Source organism: Eleginops maclovinus, chromosome 15, assembly GCF_036324505.1.
Source record: "Eleginops maclovinus isolate JMC-PN-2008 ecotype Puerto Natales chromosome 15, JC_Emac_rtc_rv5, whole genome shotgun sequence".
Classification (NCBI taxonomy): Eukaryota; Metazoa; Chordata; class Actinopteri; order Perciformes; family Eleginopidae; genus Eleginops; species Eleginops maclovinus.
Window position 1 is genome coordinate 3,264,892 of NC_086363.1, and position 15,036 is coordinate 3,279,927.

Here is a 15,036-nt window from a genome sequence, read left to right on the forward strand (position 1 = left end):
TGAGCGTTGGAAATATGAGTTTCTTCGCTGAGCTATGTGACGTTTCAGAAAAAGCATCCTTGAAAATACAAGATCTCTCACAGAGAATGTAATGGTAATTTATTTTGTCATAGATGATTGTTTATTATCTAGAACCTGGAGTTTTAACATGGCTGTTATAAGTCTGTATTCTTCTGAAACATTTCTGTCGTTTTTTCTCGTGAGGTCATAAAGGCAGCACCACCAACTACGTCACATGGTTCAATGTTTTTGCTCTTTTGACATGGTGCTGCGTGGAGACATCTCTGCCTGCTGAAACCAGCTGAAACTCTGCTAAACCTTCATTTTTTATCAGAACTTTACTATGTCGTAACAAAGAAACACGCCTGACTTACGAGTTAACTTTACGGTTAGGAATCTCAACGCTAAATCAGCTGTTTAAGCTTTAGCTATATCAAGCTAGCATCAGCATCAACAGTGTGGGCTATGGCGTCGGTTGACAGCTTTGAGCTTTTGTATAGAGAGATTTCTAGATCATGCAATCCTTACTTTGAAACCCTCGCCCTGGTCGGTGCCATTTACACGGCCAGCAGGGCAGTAATCCTGCTCAGAGGCTGCTGCTCTTTGGTCAGGGTGCATTTTCTGCCCAGAATAATCCCCAATAAGAAGAAGCTGAGCCAAAGGTTTGGAGACTGGGCCATCGTTTATGGTAAGGATGCAGAAACAAGTGCATGATGTTTTAGATGTGTGTGGCAGAGGTAAGAGGAGAGTCAGTTTCCACAGCGTATTCTGTATGCAAATATTCATATTCATCGTTGACTAATCAGTTACTCATTTGGTCTAATAATATAGGTGATCTGATTAACTCAGTAATCAAGTAAATTGTTTCTAAATTTGAAGCCATATCCATGTTAATGTTCAATAACCTCTCAGTTATCTATCCTTATTTCTTCCTCACATGATTTGATAGATGTTGTCCTCTCTCATGTCAGGTGCATCAGAGCCGGTGGCCAAAGCCTATGCAGAGGAGCTGGCCCGACATGGCATCAGCATCATCTTTGTCACTCAGAGCAACGCCTCCGTTAGAGACATCGCTGCTTTACTCTCCCAAAGCTACGGGGTGGAAACTGTGGTCCTGCTCGCTGACTTCTCTTTGGACCAGGGAGCCAGCAGTGCCATCAAAGAAGCCCTGAAGGGCAAAGAGATCGGCTTCCTGGTGAACTGCGTGGCGTCTTTGGATTCCCCTCAGAGCCTGATGGAAATGCCCGAGCAGGGCCTGCTGGATCTGGTTAATCAAAACGTTGCGGTGGCGACTCTGATGACCCGGTTGGTGCTGCCTGGGATGCTGGAGCGCAGCAGAGGAGCCGTGGTCAACATATCATCGGGTGCCTGCTGCAAACCTCTGCCTGGAAGAGTGACACTCACTGCCTCTGCTGTAAGAAAAACACTGACAATAACTGCCTCACAGATACACATAAAGTACCCTTTTTAAAAAAAGTAAATTCACAATATATTTTTTAATGATCCTATTTTCCTTTTTTCTCTTGACATTTCAGGGCTATATGGATCATTTCTCAAGAGCTCTTCATCTGGAGTACAGCGGCAAAGGAATCTTTGTCCAAAGTCTGATTCCTTTCCAGGTAGATCTCTTATTAGTTGACGAATAAGTAGGCCAGCCTGCTGTACCTAAATACATTTAAGGGGCCAACCAAAGTGTGTCAAGCTGGGAAAAGCTAGTTTCAAATGCACATCACGTTATTTTTGTTTGTATTTAGACAACATTGAACATTTGAGAGTTTTGCGTTGAAAAAATGTGTGTTTGGTTTATATTTCTCAAAGTAATTTACCAAAAATAGTTGGTGTTTTTACCAAAACTGGAAATAGCTGGAAAACTAGTTGATCAACAAAAAATATTGTAGCTTTTCTAAATTGTATTTCATGTTAAACTTATATAATATGGATCTATTTTAGAGACCACACGATTATTTGATGAATACAGAAAATAATCACATCAAGATTTCTGTCACACACGAAACATGACTATTATTATTAAAAATGTTTACCCTGAGTATACATTTCTATGTCAGTGTTTGATAAACAGTATGTATATGTGTTCCCAGATAAGTGAGCAACCACTATCATCATCATCACCGTCATCACGACTCAACTGGTTTGAACCGCAGCCGGACGTCTACGCCCGGCACGCCGTCTCCACCCTGGGCGTCTCCAACAGGACCACCGGCTACTGGCCTCACACTCTGCAGGTCAGCACAACACAGGTCATGATGGGTGTTCACATTGAAGGAATTCTGCTTTGTAGAATTGATGCAAAGTCTACATAGAATTGTCGTTAAATTCTACATCTATGTTTATTGTTTGTTTGCAGTCCTTATTCTTTCTCTATTTAGCGTTTTTCTCAAACAGTAACTCTCACAGTAACACAGAGAACATTCCAGCCTTTGTGAGAACAGGATCTCAAACATATTTCTGTGTGCTGATCCGTTTCCCTCTGCTGTTTTTCTTCACAGTACGGACTGATGAGACGTATCCCAGACTTTATTTGGGTTCTTGGATCACGTGTGTGGATCAGTTTAAGCTAAGAGCTCTCCTCTCCTGCCTCAAATACAGACTTAACCCACTTACTGGATCTCCTGGTTACAGAGTTTTAGTTTGCCATTAGTCTAAATTCATTAAACGTGCAGGCTCAGTTAAGGTTGGTAGGTAAAGATAATCTCATCTATTTATTTGGTTTCTATATTTATTGAAGCTGCAGTGGAATTTGCCTAAATGAATGAATCAATATATGGTCTGACAAATGTGTGACATCCTTTAATTACCTATAGACACTAGACAACCTTATGATACATGTCATGAAGGGATAATGTACCCTCAAAATGATCATCTGTATATCAAAACCTCACCCTGTGTCACCTTGAATTCTTAAAGCACATGTTGTGTTTCTTGCAAGCCTCCATGGTGAACACAATACAATCGGGGCCACGTTCAACAACTAGCAAAACTATATTCAACAAATCAGTTTACAAACTCTTACACACCGTGTGCACTATAATCCAAGTGTCATTCATCCAGTTGTATGCTCACTACTTCCTAAACACATTTGTTTTAGCTTAAATCGTTCTTTTTAAAACACTTCTGTATAACAGTCTCTCTCTTAAGCAGGCACACTGCTCCGTCAGACAAGGCCTAGGTCATACCATTGTATACTGAATGTATAATTATTCTATTTTATTATATCTATGTATTTAAAAAGGTTTCACACTGATATAGCTCAGTTTAGAAGTATAGGTGAGTTTCAAAAACCTCAGCTCAAATGTTACATGAAATAAACACAGCTAGGAAAAAGCAATAAGAAATCTGCCACCTTAAAATAAACAAAATCTTACTTCAGTTTTATCCAAAGGGTTTACTTTGTGTGGGCTCAGATGCTCCCTATGTTGTTGTTTTGTGCTGACTTTCCATTATCTCTGCTTGTTCCACTGGTTACTGGTATCTACGTACCACACCCACCGTATATAGGACGCGTTCAAAGACCAAATGGCATTTACCCAAAAACCAACCCGACATCATTCACAGCGAGAGAGACGGACTAATGTCGTAGGATAATTCTGTCTCAGTGTTTTAGCGTGCAGAGCTGTATTAAACAACAACGATTAATAGAGTTATAAATCTCAACGTGATGTAGAGTGAGATTGTGATGTTTGTTTCGTTTAGAAACGGTATTTGAGATATATTTAGTATGTGTATATATTGCTCTAAATTGTGGATCTGTAAACAAATCAAGATGTGTTTTCTGAGTGGTTGCTTACACTTATAACTCAAGTGTGTCATCATAATACGAACAAACAATAAATATCTTTCTCCACTCCCTGACTGTCCTGTGTTTTATTTAGAATATATTTGAAATGTTGACTGATTCTGACGGCCACGAAGGCTTTGTTTTTCTCCTAAATGTCAGCATGGTGTCAATCATTTACCTGAACAGACACTTCTAGAGTTCACCCTGTGACCCCTTCACATCAGCCGGGTCACAGACTGTTTGTACACCCTAGTGAAAGAGAGTGAGGTGCAGGCTGCCGTGAATCCACGTGGTGCAGAGCCAGCCTGGCTTAAACACAAAACCAGTATCTGTGAATCCATTGGAGGTGTCATTATCTGCAGACAACTAACTCAGATTACTTTCAGGCTAAATTGGTGCATTTAATAGGTTGTAAAGCATTTCCATTTCCTAGCAACATTAAGCTTCATAAGACTATGGATGGATTTTAGAGTTTCTAAACCATTTACATGCACTAAAACCTATATACACACTACAGGAAACGGTAACCGCCAAAATAAGGCCCCTTCATGTGCAGAAAATGAAGATAAAAACGTGCATGATTTTGCATCCCAGCTGCTAGGATCCCATGTAAGATGATGCCTGCTTTTCCTGCCTCTTAGTGAATCCTGGAAGCATCTGCGTTTGTAATCCTCATGCATCAATCATCCGTACCTTTTATACTAAACGTACATGAGGTATTTTGTTCTTAAACAATGACACAAAAGGCTCCTTACAACCTTGATTCTGGCCTGTCTCCCCCCCCCCCCCCCCCCCTTCCTTCTGCCTCTGTTCCTTCTCCTCTGTCAAAGTCAACCGAATTGTCACCAATGTAAAACACAGGACTAAACAAGGTGTCCAGCAGCCACTCAGATGCAGTGTTAGGACTGGAGGGGTTTTGTTGTGGTTAGGGTGGTGCCCTTCCAGATAACACACAAAAGGAACGATGAAAGAACTTCTTCTTCTCCTCTTATTCTCCTCGTCTTCCTCCTGAGACGTTTGTCTCTTCAACCATCTTTTTCTCTGTGGGTTTGTTCAACTGGTAAGTTCTTATTTTTATATATACATGTGTATTCTCCTCTAGGCTGTTAATGGACTGGAATCACTTGTAGTTGGTAGGTTAAAGGGTTTATCTTGGTTGGTGTTTTGTAATAATGTACTCTGCAATATATTGTACCACGCACAATTTGAAAAAATAACAATCTGCTAGCTTTTTGTACTTGGAAGTGAATGCAAAAAACATAACAACAAGCTCAAAAGGAGAAGCTATGTGTAGTGGATATGGTAGGGATGAAGTTATTTTGTTAATAAAGTTAGAAATAACTTAACAAGCGTAGAAAATAACACAACAAACTGCATTCTTCTAATTACCGGTTGTGAATGAATGCTTTAACTATGATTCTGGTTAAATAAACACATGTTAAACACATACAGTAGAAAAAACAATACAACATTAATGAAACAACCATAAAATATCAATAAAGGCTTTATTGTGTAAAATAAACCTTTAACACTGGATGTTTTTGAAAGCTTTGACCTTAAACTATAGCCGTGTTTTTAGTCAATCTTTATTCGTCGTTCCTGGAGCTGACATTCTTTGAATTAAGATTTGCAACCGTTACAATCAAGGTTAAGGTCTTATAGTTTGCAGCAGATTAGTATGTTTTGGAGACTTTAAATCAGCAGCTGTGGCATCTATCAGTAAACCCACAAGCCTTCAGGAAGTGATAAAGATTGGCCTTGTGAGAGGGGCTGTGTTCTGGCTTTAACTACAGTGATTCTTGTAAGAGTGTTTGTGAAACTGCAACAGAAATATTCTCCTCTTCTCAGCCAATAATACTTCTGTATACTTCTCAAATAGCACATGTATGATGTTTTTATCTCCTCACTCAGAAAGCAGGACAACTGGCGACTGAAATGGGCGAATGGGATCTGCTGGGTCGCCTGCTGGATAAAGTGCAAAGCCACTCCACGGTGATCGGCAAGGTCTGGCTCACCGTGCTGTTTATCTTCCGCATCATGGTCCTGCGCACCGGCGCTGAGAAGGTCTGAATGATGAGCATTTTACACACACTTCCCCGAGCAGTAGCTACAAAGAAGGGATATGGAATGTCATAGATGCCAATGAGCTCTTCAGTTCAGTCCAGTTTAGTACAGTGCAGTAGATATTGTCCCTTCTATAATTTAAACTCTTAACGTTTGCATTATGTATGAGATCTCTTTCCTCTGACCTTCCTCTAGGTGTGGAGCGATGAGCAGTCCGACTTTGTCTGCAACACCCAGCAGCCCGGCTGTGAGAACGTCTGCTACGACTTGGCCTTCCCCATCTCTCATGTTCGCTTTTGGGTCCTTCAGATTATCGCTGTGGCGACCCCAAAGCTGCTTTACCTAGGCCACGTCCTCCACGTTATCCACATGGAGAAGAAGGTGTGTAGCGAAGTAGTTTGGCAAAACACTGGCACAGACATTAAGATCGGTTTTACTGCTGATCCTTTGTTGGCGACTTTAGGCGACTGTTTCCAGATAAACTGCTCCCTAAAGGCCAAAGGTTGATTAAAGCAGCTTTAATGCGACACTTCAATTCAATAAATGATCTAGTTGAGCAAAAGTAGTCCAGAGTGCAAATGAACAGAGACATCCGTACATACATAGACATATATACTAATCCCAAATCTATTTTTTAGCACATAAAACTCACTTCTTGTGATCTTTACCTTGAAACCTTGAAACCTTTAAGGACAGTGGAAGTATTTGTTTTCAAAGAATTGCAAAGAGCAGAGGTATGCATGACAGAAAACACTCATCATCTATTTGCTTATCTTTTATATTATGCTCGTACTTTTTGCCAAAACGTTGCTAAAAACACAACTGCCTCAAGGTTTCTAGGAGATAAAAAGCACTACTTGCAATAAGTCTTTTGAAATAATTGGATAAACTGAGAGCTTAACTTCTAAGGTGTGATCCATCTCATCTTTCATCTTATCACTTTCGCACTGCCTCAAATCTGTAGGGTTACCAACACATGTCTAACTCTGTTTTCTTGTTCTTCATATCCAAGGTGAAGGAGAGGATGAAGCAGCAGGCCGAGTTGGATGACCAGGCCAGTCTCTTTCTCAGGAGGACCTTCAAAATTCCCAAGTACACCAAGAGCACCGGAAAGATCAGCATCCGCGGCCGACTCCTGCGCAGCTACGTCCTGCATCTCGTGGCCAAGATCGTCCTGGAAGTCCTGTTCATCCTGGGTCAGTACTTTCTCTACGGCTTCACCCTGCAGCCTCGCTACGTCTGCGACCGCTCGCCCTGCCCCCACAAGGTGGACTGCTTCCTGTCCAGGCCCACGGAGAAGTCGGTCATCATCTGGTTCATGCTGGTGTCGGCGTTGGTGTCGCTCGTCCTCAGCATGATGGAGCTCCTCTACCTGTTTGTGAAAGCCGTGAAGGAGTGCATGGCGAGGAGGCAGGACTACACCGTGACCCCGGTGACGCCCCCGCCTTCGGAGAGGAAAGCTTTTAAGACCCGTGACGAGATGCTCCAAAATTGCGTCAACCTGGAACTGGAGCTACAAGGACGAAAGTTAGGGCTGAACGGGGTCACGGGCGGGGTCAACGAGGGCGCTAAGATAGTTCTGCCTGAGAGCATCAGTTTGGGAGGGGAGGTGCACATCTGAAGCATGGGGGTGTGTGTGCAGCAAATAAAGCTAGAGGGGGGGGGGGGGGGGGAGTAGCCAGCTTCTGTAAACAGGAGTCAGTCACAGCCTTTTTCAGGCCAAATACAAAAATGACTAACAGTAGACAGATCCATTACTAATGTTGGTGTGTGTTTTTTTATTCAATAAACCTCCAGTAATAATATGTGTCTGAATTTTACCATTCTTATTAAGAACAGTGTCATTGATCCAAACCTCAATCATATTGAATGGGTTATTGGTCACTGAATGATTTTAGTATGGCATATAATATTTGCCTATATTTAAAAAGATATTGTTTATTTTAATCAATTAGCAACATTTTTATTCTTAAAAGCATTTGTTCATCAAATATCAGCTAAGTTCTTACAAGTAGAGCAGATAAACATGTCTGCTATGCATGATATTGAGAAAAAGGTCTTATTTTTTACTGCTGTACAAAAAATCAAGATTTTGTTTAAAGGGACTTATTTTATGATAGATCAGTACTTTATTGATCCCAATTTGGGAAAGACAAGGCATTGTACATTAGAGAAATTAAAAGAAGTAAACTTACTTTTACATCTTTCTGATCTGCAAAGCTGTTTAGCTTAATATTTAGCTTATTATGATGGTAGCAACCAACAGTAAATGAGTTATTCCCAATATGTTGCTTTTATTTCATCGTGTGCCTATTTGTTATCAACTGAGAGTAACAAGATATGGTCTCCAAAATAAAATAGACACACCTTTCCTATTTTTTCTTCTAACATCCAAGGCCATTTGGCTGAGATACTGCGAGCACCTGTCAATTATTACACATTTCCCGTCGTTCAACAACTTTTTTTTCTGCTCTCGTTGGCTGACGGGTACAACGTGACATTTCCTCTCCAGATGTGTCTTGTGCAATGTGCATCAGTCCTCCTGCTGTCCTCACACAGCTCCAAACTCCAAGGTCCAACTCTAAAGTTAACCATCTGTCCCAAACGCAGACAGTCCTCTCTGACAGGTCGGCAGGTAAGATGCAACCATTGTTCTCTGCTACAGATTTGGAAAAAATATTTGAATATTTGTCAAGGACACAATCCAGACTGGAAATGTGGAGTATTGGTATTTCGTTCATATACATAATAATATTTGTGAGAAAGCTGTAATGTTACTTTGGTCTTTTCTGTACCTGTATTCATATGACTTATGACATCTGACCAATGATGGAACAGCAGTACTTTTCTTGTTTCATTAGAATTAGAATATAGATTTTTCTAGAGTTACATTTACAAAGAGGAAATGCTTTTATTTGATTTCAGTCTTACCATTGTCTTGTTTGATTTCTTGACCAGCCTACTCTGCCTTATTGGTTTAAAGCCCCTGGGTCTTCTTCTTTTCCATTCAAAATTCCTATGATTATTTTAGGAGAATATTGACCGGCTTCCTCGTGATTCATGGGGCTCTGATATTGTCATTTTTCTCAAGTCGCCAATGAGCGCCTTTCTTCCAGCAGCAGCGTATTGATTAAAGTTAATATTTCAGTAATTCATTAATAAGGTGTGGTTAAGGATCATGCGAACATAATAAACTCATGAGTATTTCTCTTTTTTATCACAGATTAGTAACTGATCATCACGAATAAAGATGGGAGACTGGGGATTCCTGTCGGGTTTGCTGGACAAGGTCCAGTCCCACTCCACGGTCATCGGGAAGATCTGGATGGTCGTCCTCTTCCTGTTCAGGATCATGGTCCTGGGTGCGGGTGCTGAGAGCGTCTGGGGCGACGAGCAGTCGGGTTTCATGTGCAACACTCAGCAACCTGGTTGTGAGAACGTCTGCTACGATTGGACCTTCCCCATCTCGCACATTCGCTTCTGGGTCCTGCAGATCATCTTCGTCTCAACGCCAACGCTGATCTACCTGGGCCACGCCGTGCACGTCATCCACCAGGAGAACAAAATGAGGGAGCGCATGTTGAGCCCTGGTGGTAGCCGACCGCTCAAGATGCCTAAGTACACAAACGAAAAGGGGAAGGTGAAGATCAAGGGGAACCTGCTGGGGAGCTACCTCACACAACTGGTGGTCAAGATCCTCATCGAGGCTGCCTTCATTATCGGCCAGTACTACCTGTACGGCTTCATCATGGTCCCCATGTTCCCCTGCTCCAGGAAGCCCTGCCCCTTCACCGTGGAGTGCTACATGTCCCGACCCACGGAGAAGACCATCTTCATCATCTTCATGCTGGTGGTGGCCTGCATTTCCCTGTTGCTCAACTTCATCGAGGTGTTCTACCTGCTCTGCACCAGGGTCAAGTGCTGCTCCAGGCGTCAAACTCACAAGATAACCTCAGCGGAAAACCCTGCCAGCCTGACAGGTCCGAGATGGCCGATCATAGACGACGCCCTGAGGCAGAACAAGATGAACATCGAGCTGGAGAGCAGCCAGAGCATCGGTGGAAGCCTGGATGGGGCCAAAGAGGAGAAACGGCTGCTGAGTGGACATTAAAAAAACATTATGATGTGTTAAATGATTGTTAAGGGGTTTCTGGTTCCTTCTTCAGATTCATCTAAAAGACTCAAGTACAGTAGGGCGTACAAATCATGACACAACAACAAGGGAAGGCATTGTTAATGTGTAGTTAGGAAATATTGTTGTTGAGAAAAGTCTGCACAAATCTGTCATTTTTTAGCGGCACTTTGTTGGAATTTTACATTTATTTTTTATTATTTAACAGGAAATCTAAAGATGGAAAGTGTGCAATATGGATGGTGTTCTTATGCTCTTCTTTTAGTGAGCAGAGTTTGGTCTATGCCTGGTTTTAAATGTGTCCTGTAAGTTATTCCCTAATATCCAGAACTAATGTTTTGCTCACAATGATTATGATGTCGATGATTGAGGTGTTTTCCACTGTATGGCTGAAACATGTTTATGTGCTGTGCTGTTTTTAATAAATGGTTGATGTTGGATTGAAAAGAAAAACTGTTTTTAATGACTGAATAAATGATCTACACTTTCAAGCTGAAAATAAGTGGGTTTTCTTCATTACTGATGAGTTATAGATTTTTAAAATGATTGAGTACATTTTTAAGTGCATAAAATGTCAGAAAATGATCAAAAACCTCGGTTTGAATCAGTCATTTTTCCGTCTAAGAGATATTCATTTAAAAAAAACATTTGGATTCAAAGCCACTTTAATGATAAGCAGATGTTTTGCCAATTCACTGTCTGGTGAAACTATTTATCTTTGCATCTTCATGACAGTGTTTTCGTGCGTCAGAACAGGGAGCGGTCAACTGATCAATAAGTCAACCTGTGATTCAGAGAGGGTTTAATAAGTTCATATACGGCTAAGGGCATTTACATAAGATGGACTGTATGTCACGCACACCTGCAACATTTTGCAAGTCAATACAAAATCTAAAAAAGCCTCTTTTTGGAGATCAAAATTGCTTTATTTGTTAAGATTGTGGGTAAATTAAGCAGCCTGAACCAAAAAAAAACTTCCTCTTGATGCAATCTCAACCATTAATGAACGTGTCAATCCTCACGTAGTATTTATTATTCAGGGTTGAACTGGATTTCATGAGTGTGTGCAAGAGTTCGTGCCCATGTCCTTGAATCCCGGAGATTTCATCTAAAACAAAAGGCCTTTCTTTCCATTAACTGTCAGAGTTTTAAAATAGCATCATTAGTCGAATCTGACCCCGCTGATGATGGTGAACAGTAACCTAAATAAGCAATAAAAAAAAGTTCCAGAGAACCTTATTTGCCAATCAATCATTAACCTTCACAATCTTGTCCGTGTTCTGCCAAAAAAAATGGTCCACTTTAAATCTATCATTTCCAGATGTCAGGATAACGTGTCACTGTTGCGCAGCGTCACCTAATCTAAAGTTCAAGGTACCACAGACACAGTTTGGCTTGGCTCATCGGGCTCTCCGTCAGTCTTCTCCACAGCTGGTGAGCGCTGTTTGTCCGCAGAGGCCTTTAAACTCAAAGGTAAGCTGGTACTATTACTTCTTTCCTACACAACATACAACATCTAATGAATTTAAACTTACATTTGGTGGTGTTACTTTTGAAATAAACACCACTACAACACCAACCAAAACGCTATGTTATGATGGTTATGAGTTTGTTTTTACATTGGCATAGTGGTGGTAAGCATATTAGCAAAAGTGGGTGAGTGAGTACAGAGAAACTAGTCAAAAAGTATATAATAATAATAATAATAATAATAATAATTAATCATAAAAATCCCTATTTTCTCCATATTTCCAAATGTTTTCTTAGGATTCAGAACTTTATGCAAATTTAATTTGAACTTGGTCCAGATTGGGCCATGTTGTGTAACGAGGATACGTGCGCTTTTATTATTCAGAGAAATATCTATATATCGATAGAATCAGCTCTTCAAAGTCACAAAAACATCTGCGGAGGATGAAGTCCTCTCCTATCATTACATCTGACCTCCTATAGTGAGAAAACTTGAGATAAGTTGTTGTTAATGGATTTTATAGATCCTTCTTTACGATCCGAACATACTACACTATAGATTAGAGGGGCTTTACAACCTGGTTTATGTCTTCTAAGCAATACTAAGACATTCTGCTGTTGTTGATGTTCAACCCTCATGTTAAATAATAATCAGAAAACGCCCTATGGGTTCAAAAATAACCAAAGGCTTCATCCTATACCCTAAACATTTTCACAAATGATGACACTAGATTGATACTATGCATCTGTTTAACTTAACCATGATCTGCAGAAAGATTTGAAACCATTGAGCAAAGTAAAATGCCACTAGGAGATAGCAAACCTTTACAGTTAGCGTCTTCTTTCTTAGCACATGCTTAACCCTTTCTCCAAGTTTCATGAAAGTCAGGGCACTAGTTTTTATGTAAAAAGCTGACAGGAGACCAAATCTAACAAAAAAGCATTTCCTTTCTTGGCGGGTGTTTTAATCTTGGGTTACTGAGTTCACAGCAGCCTCCGGTTCACTGACTACATGCTTTGTAACACTGTTTAAAGTTGTGGGGTCTGCATGTAATAAGTAAACGCTTAAGGTTAGGATGATGGATATGTTTCTCCTCTGTCTTTTTCTGAGAGAGTCCTCAGTTTATAGATGCCTTTAATATCATAATCCAGGCATCACTATCATAATTCATTTTTTTGTTTGCTTCCCTCACCAGATCAGAGACCATGGGAGAGTGGGGATTTCTGTCCTCTCTGCTGGACAAGGTCCAGTCCCACTCCACCGTCATCGGGAAGGTCTGGCTGACTGTGCTGTTCATCTTCAGGATCATGATCCTCGGAGCTGGAGCAGAGAAGGTCTCCTTTTGTTCATCGATACTTTACTTCTAGAAGTGTTTAACCCAACGGATGACTCTCTGTAGTATGTTTAATGAGGCGTTAAAAGCTTTGAGGTGAAATTCTCTCTCTGTTGGCCGTATTAGGGTCCACAGCTGAAATCAAGACTACGTTTTGCTTTATAACAAACCTTATCCCAATACCATTAACTTATCTGAAGTTTCCAGTGGAAGTCCATAATGATGCAAGTAGAGGATCATGGAAAATATGTGTTATAGATAAATAAAAAGCCTCCACATATGTTCACAAAAGTAACATCGCACTATAATTACTGTAAACTGCTGGATTTAGGCGAATGGGGGGGCATGCATTTGAAAAGAAAATGCAGCAAAAGTAACATCAAGAGTGCCTTTCCAATAGAAAACAATGATCAAGTGCCCAGGAAGGAAAGCTTTTTGTGTGCTTGTGCCCAAAAAGCATGCCTCTGGTGCTTTTTTATTTGTATAGCTACTGATGTGTCCTGACTCCCCCCCTCTTTAATATCAATGTCTCTTCTGAACATTACAGGTGTGGGGTGATGAACAGTCGAACATGATATGCAACACCAAACAGCCGGGTTGTAAGAACGTCTGCTACGACCACGCCTTCCCCATCTCACACATCAGATTCTGGGTCCTCCAGATCATCTTTGTCTCGACCCCAACGCTGATCTACCTCGGTCACGTCCTCCACGTCATTCACAAGGAAAACAAGATGAGGGAACATATGAACACGCACTCCAGGAGTGAAATCGCCAAAGTTCCCAAGTACACCGACGAACAAGGCCATGTTCAGATTAAAGGCGACCTGCTGGGGAACTACATGACCTCCATCATTTTCAGGATGCTTCTGGAGATAGGGTTCATTGTCGGGCAGTATTATCTGTACGGGTTCATCATGGACCCGAGAGTAGTCTGCTCCCGGGCCCCCTGCCCCTTCACCGTGGAGTGCTACATGTCTCGCCCCACAGAGAAGACCATCTTCATCATCTTCATGCTCGTAGTGTCCTGCATCTCTGTCGTGCTCAACATCATGGAGATCTTCTACCTGGCCTGTTTACGCTCAGCCAGACGGAAGCAGAAAAAAAACCTGTCCACGGCCATCGCCCTTCACCCGCGTTCAAACGGAGGCAGTCTGATTAAGTGACAAGAGGAGCCTCCATGATGCCTGAATAATGCTGCTTAAATAGTATTAAAACATTGTACACAGCTGCATAATTACTGAGAAATGTTTTGACTGAAATTAGCAAAGTTATTTATTTATGTGATGGTTAATAATTTCTGAAAATGACAAAAAATTGAACTTTGTTTGTGAATAAACAATTGTTTTGAAGTGCACATGTATAATAGGACTACAATAAACTGTACCATTGCAGCAACCTTTGAAATGTGTTCACAAAGTCAAGTTTTGTTTTGTTCCTTCCTGTTTTTTGTACTTAAAAATGTATTATTGACAAATTTCCACCGGCTAAAAGCCATTTGGTATAGCTTCGGGCTTTTTTTGTGCCATCTTGCTTTTAAGTTTCTTCCATAATGTTCAAATCTCAGGTACAACTTGTAATATTTCATTTTGTTTTTTCCGTGTTTCGCATTTGAATATGATTGTATGTGCCTTTTGTCTGAGTGTAGTGTAAAAAGGAGTCAACCCATGTTTATTAAAATATTTTTTGCCAAAAACATTACAAACTGCATCTCAGTTTTTGTCTAATAATCTCTGTTTTCATTTACATCCATAATTCCAAATGTTCTTTTCGATCAGTATCCAGTATCAATGAAATATTTTAAATGGAAAACTGAAAAGAATACAGAAAAATAGAATGTAGAATAATTCCACTATTAACGCAAGATAAATGAATGTGTTGTTTGCCAGATGGCCAGGACATCAAATAATGGAAAATGTGGCTTAATTATTGCTGGACGGTAAATAATTCATGTCAATTTTAAAGGTGAACATTTGTAAACCTTGGGTCCACACCTTGTGATCTGCTGCCTCCCACTGGCAAAACAAATCAATGCTACTGGGATGAAAACTACATTCCCAACACCTAGGGGTCAAATGTTGTTTTGGCTGTTGTGCATGTCACAATGCATGGTGTGTTCTCTTATTGTGCAAATAAACCTACAACTATTCTCATTTGTTACTTAACATTTCTGGGTGCACATTGTTGACCAGATTAAATTAAAACAGTTATGCTTTTAAAAGGCGAGGGGGACAAATGTGC

The 15,036-nt window shown here is 40.7% G+C and overlaps 4 protein-coding genes across 4 annotated transcripts; all 4 read left to right on the plus strand.

Moving 5' to 3' along the window:
• Positions 1–250: 250 nt before the first annotated feature.
• hsdl1 (hydroxysteroid dehydrogenase like 1) lies at positions 251–3,865 on the plus strand. The gene is made up of 5 exons (XM_063902087.1): positions 251–688; positions 972–1,414; positions 1,536–1,619; positions 2,100–2,243; positions 2,508–3,865. The coding sequence occupies exons 1-5, from the start codon at positions 466–468 to the stop codon at positions 2,577–2,579; spliced, it is 966 nt and encodes a 321-aa protein (XP_063758157.1). The 5' UTR covers positions 251–465; the 3' UTR covers positions 2,580–3,865.
• Positions 3,866–4,736: 871 nt separating this feature from the next.
• On the plus strand, positions 4,737–7,484 carry gja11 (gap junction protein, alpha 11). Its single transcript, XM_063902088.1, has 4 exons — positions 4,737–4,856; positions 5,708–5,860; positions 6,056–6,241; positions 6,873–7,484. Exons 2-4 carry the CDS (start codon positions 5,732–5,734, stop codon positions 7,479–7,481), a joined length of 924 nt encoding a protein of 307 aa, XP_063758158.1. The 5' UTR covers positions 4,737–4,856; positions 5,708–5,731; the 3' UTR covers positions 7,482–7,484.
• An 812-nt stretch (positions 7,485–8,296) lies between these two features.
• On the plus strand, positions 8,297–10,483 carry gja13.1 (gap junction protein alpha 13.1). The gene is made up of 2 exons (XM_063902550.1): positions 8,297–8,495; positions 9,084–10,483. The coding sequence occupies exon 2, from the start codon at positions 9,111–9,113 to the stop codon at positions 9,969–9,971; it is 861 nt and encodes a 286-aa protein (XP_063758620.1). The 5' UTR covers positions 8,297–8,495; positions 9,084–9,110; the 3' UTR covers positions 9,972–10,483.
• An 828-nt stretch (positions 10,484–11,311) lies between these two features.
• LOC134877190 (gap junction Cx32.2 protein-like) lies at positions 11,312–14,944 on the plus strand. Its single transcript, XM_063902609.1, has 3 exons — positions 11,312–11,465; positions 12,659–12,797; positions 13,344–14,944. Exons 2-3 carry the CDS (start codon positions 12,669–12,671, stop codon positions 13,959–13,961), a joined length of 747 nt encoding a protein of 248 aa, XP_063758679.1. The 5' UTR covers positions 11,312–11,465; positions 12,659–12,668; the 3' UTR covers positions 13,962–14,944.
• The last annotated feature ends 92 nt before the right edge of the window (positions 14,945–15,036 follow it).

What these genes read in the sequence shown, in the direction of transcription:
- hsdl1 (XM_063902087.1), top strand. Translation starts at nt 466, where the DNA reads ATGGCGTCGGTTGACAGCTTTGAGCTTTTGTATAGAGAGATTTCTAGA. An exon ending in TGACACTCACTGCCTCTGCT is followed by an intron (nt 1,415 to 1,535) that starts GTAAGAAAAACA and finishes TTGACATTTCAG; the next exon opens with GGCTATATGGATCATTTCTC. An exon ending in ACTGGCCTCACACTCTGCAG is followed by an intron (nt 2,244 to 2,507) that starts GTCAGCACAACA and finishes TTTTCTTCACAG; the next exon opens with TACGGACTGATGAGACGTAT.
- gja11 (XM_063902088.1), top strand. Translation starts at nt 5,732, where the DNA reads ATGGGCGAATGGGATCTGCTGGGTCGCCTGCTGGATAAAGTGCAAAGC. An exon ending in TGCGCACCGGCGCTGAGAAG is followed by an intron (nt 5,861 to 6,055) that starts GTCTGAATGATG and finishes ACCTTCCTCTAG; the next exon opens with GTGTGGAGCGATGAGCAGTC. An exon ending in TTATCCACATGGAGAAGAAG is followed by an intron (nt 6,242 to 6,872) that starts GTGTGTAGCGAA and finishes TTCATATCCAAG; the next exon opens with GTGAAGGAGAGGATGAAGCA.
- gja13.1 (XM_063902550.1), top strand. Translation starts at nt 9,111, where the DNA reads ATGGGAGACTGGGGATTCCTGTCGGGTTTGCTGGACAAGGTCCAGTCC.
- LOC134877190 (XM_063902609.1), top strand. Translation starts at nt 12,669, where the DNA reads ATGGGAGAGTGGGGATTTCTGTCCTCTCTGCTGGACAAGGTCCAGTCC. An exon ending in TCGGAGCTGGAGCAGAGAAG is followed by an intron (nt 12,798 to 13,343) that starts GTCTCCTTTTGT and finishes TGAACATTACAG; the next exon opens with GTGTGGGGTGATGAACAGTC.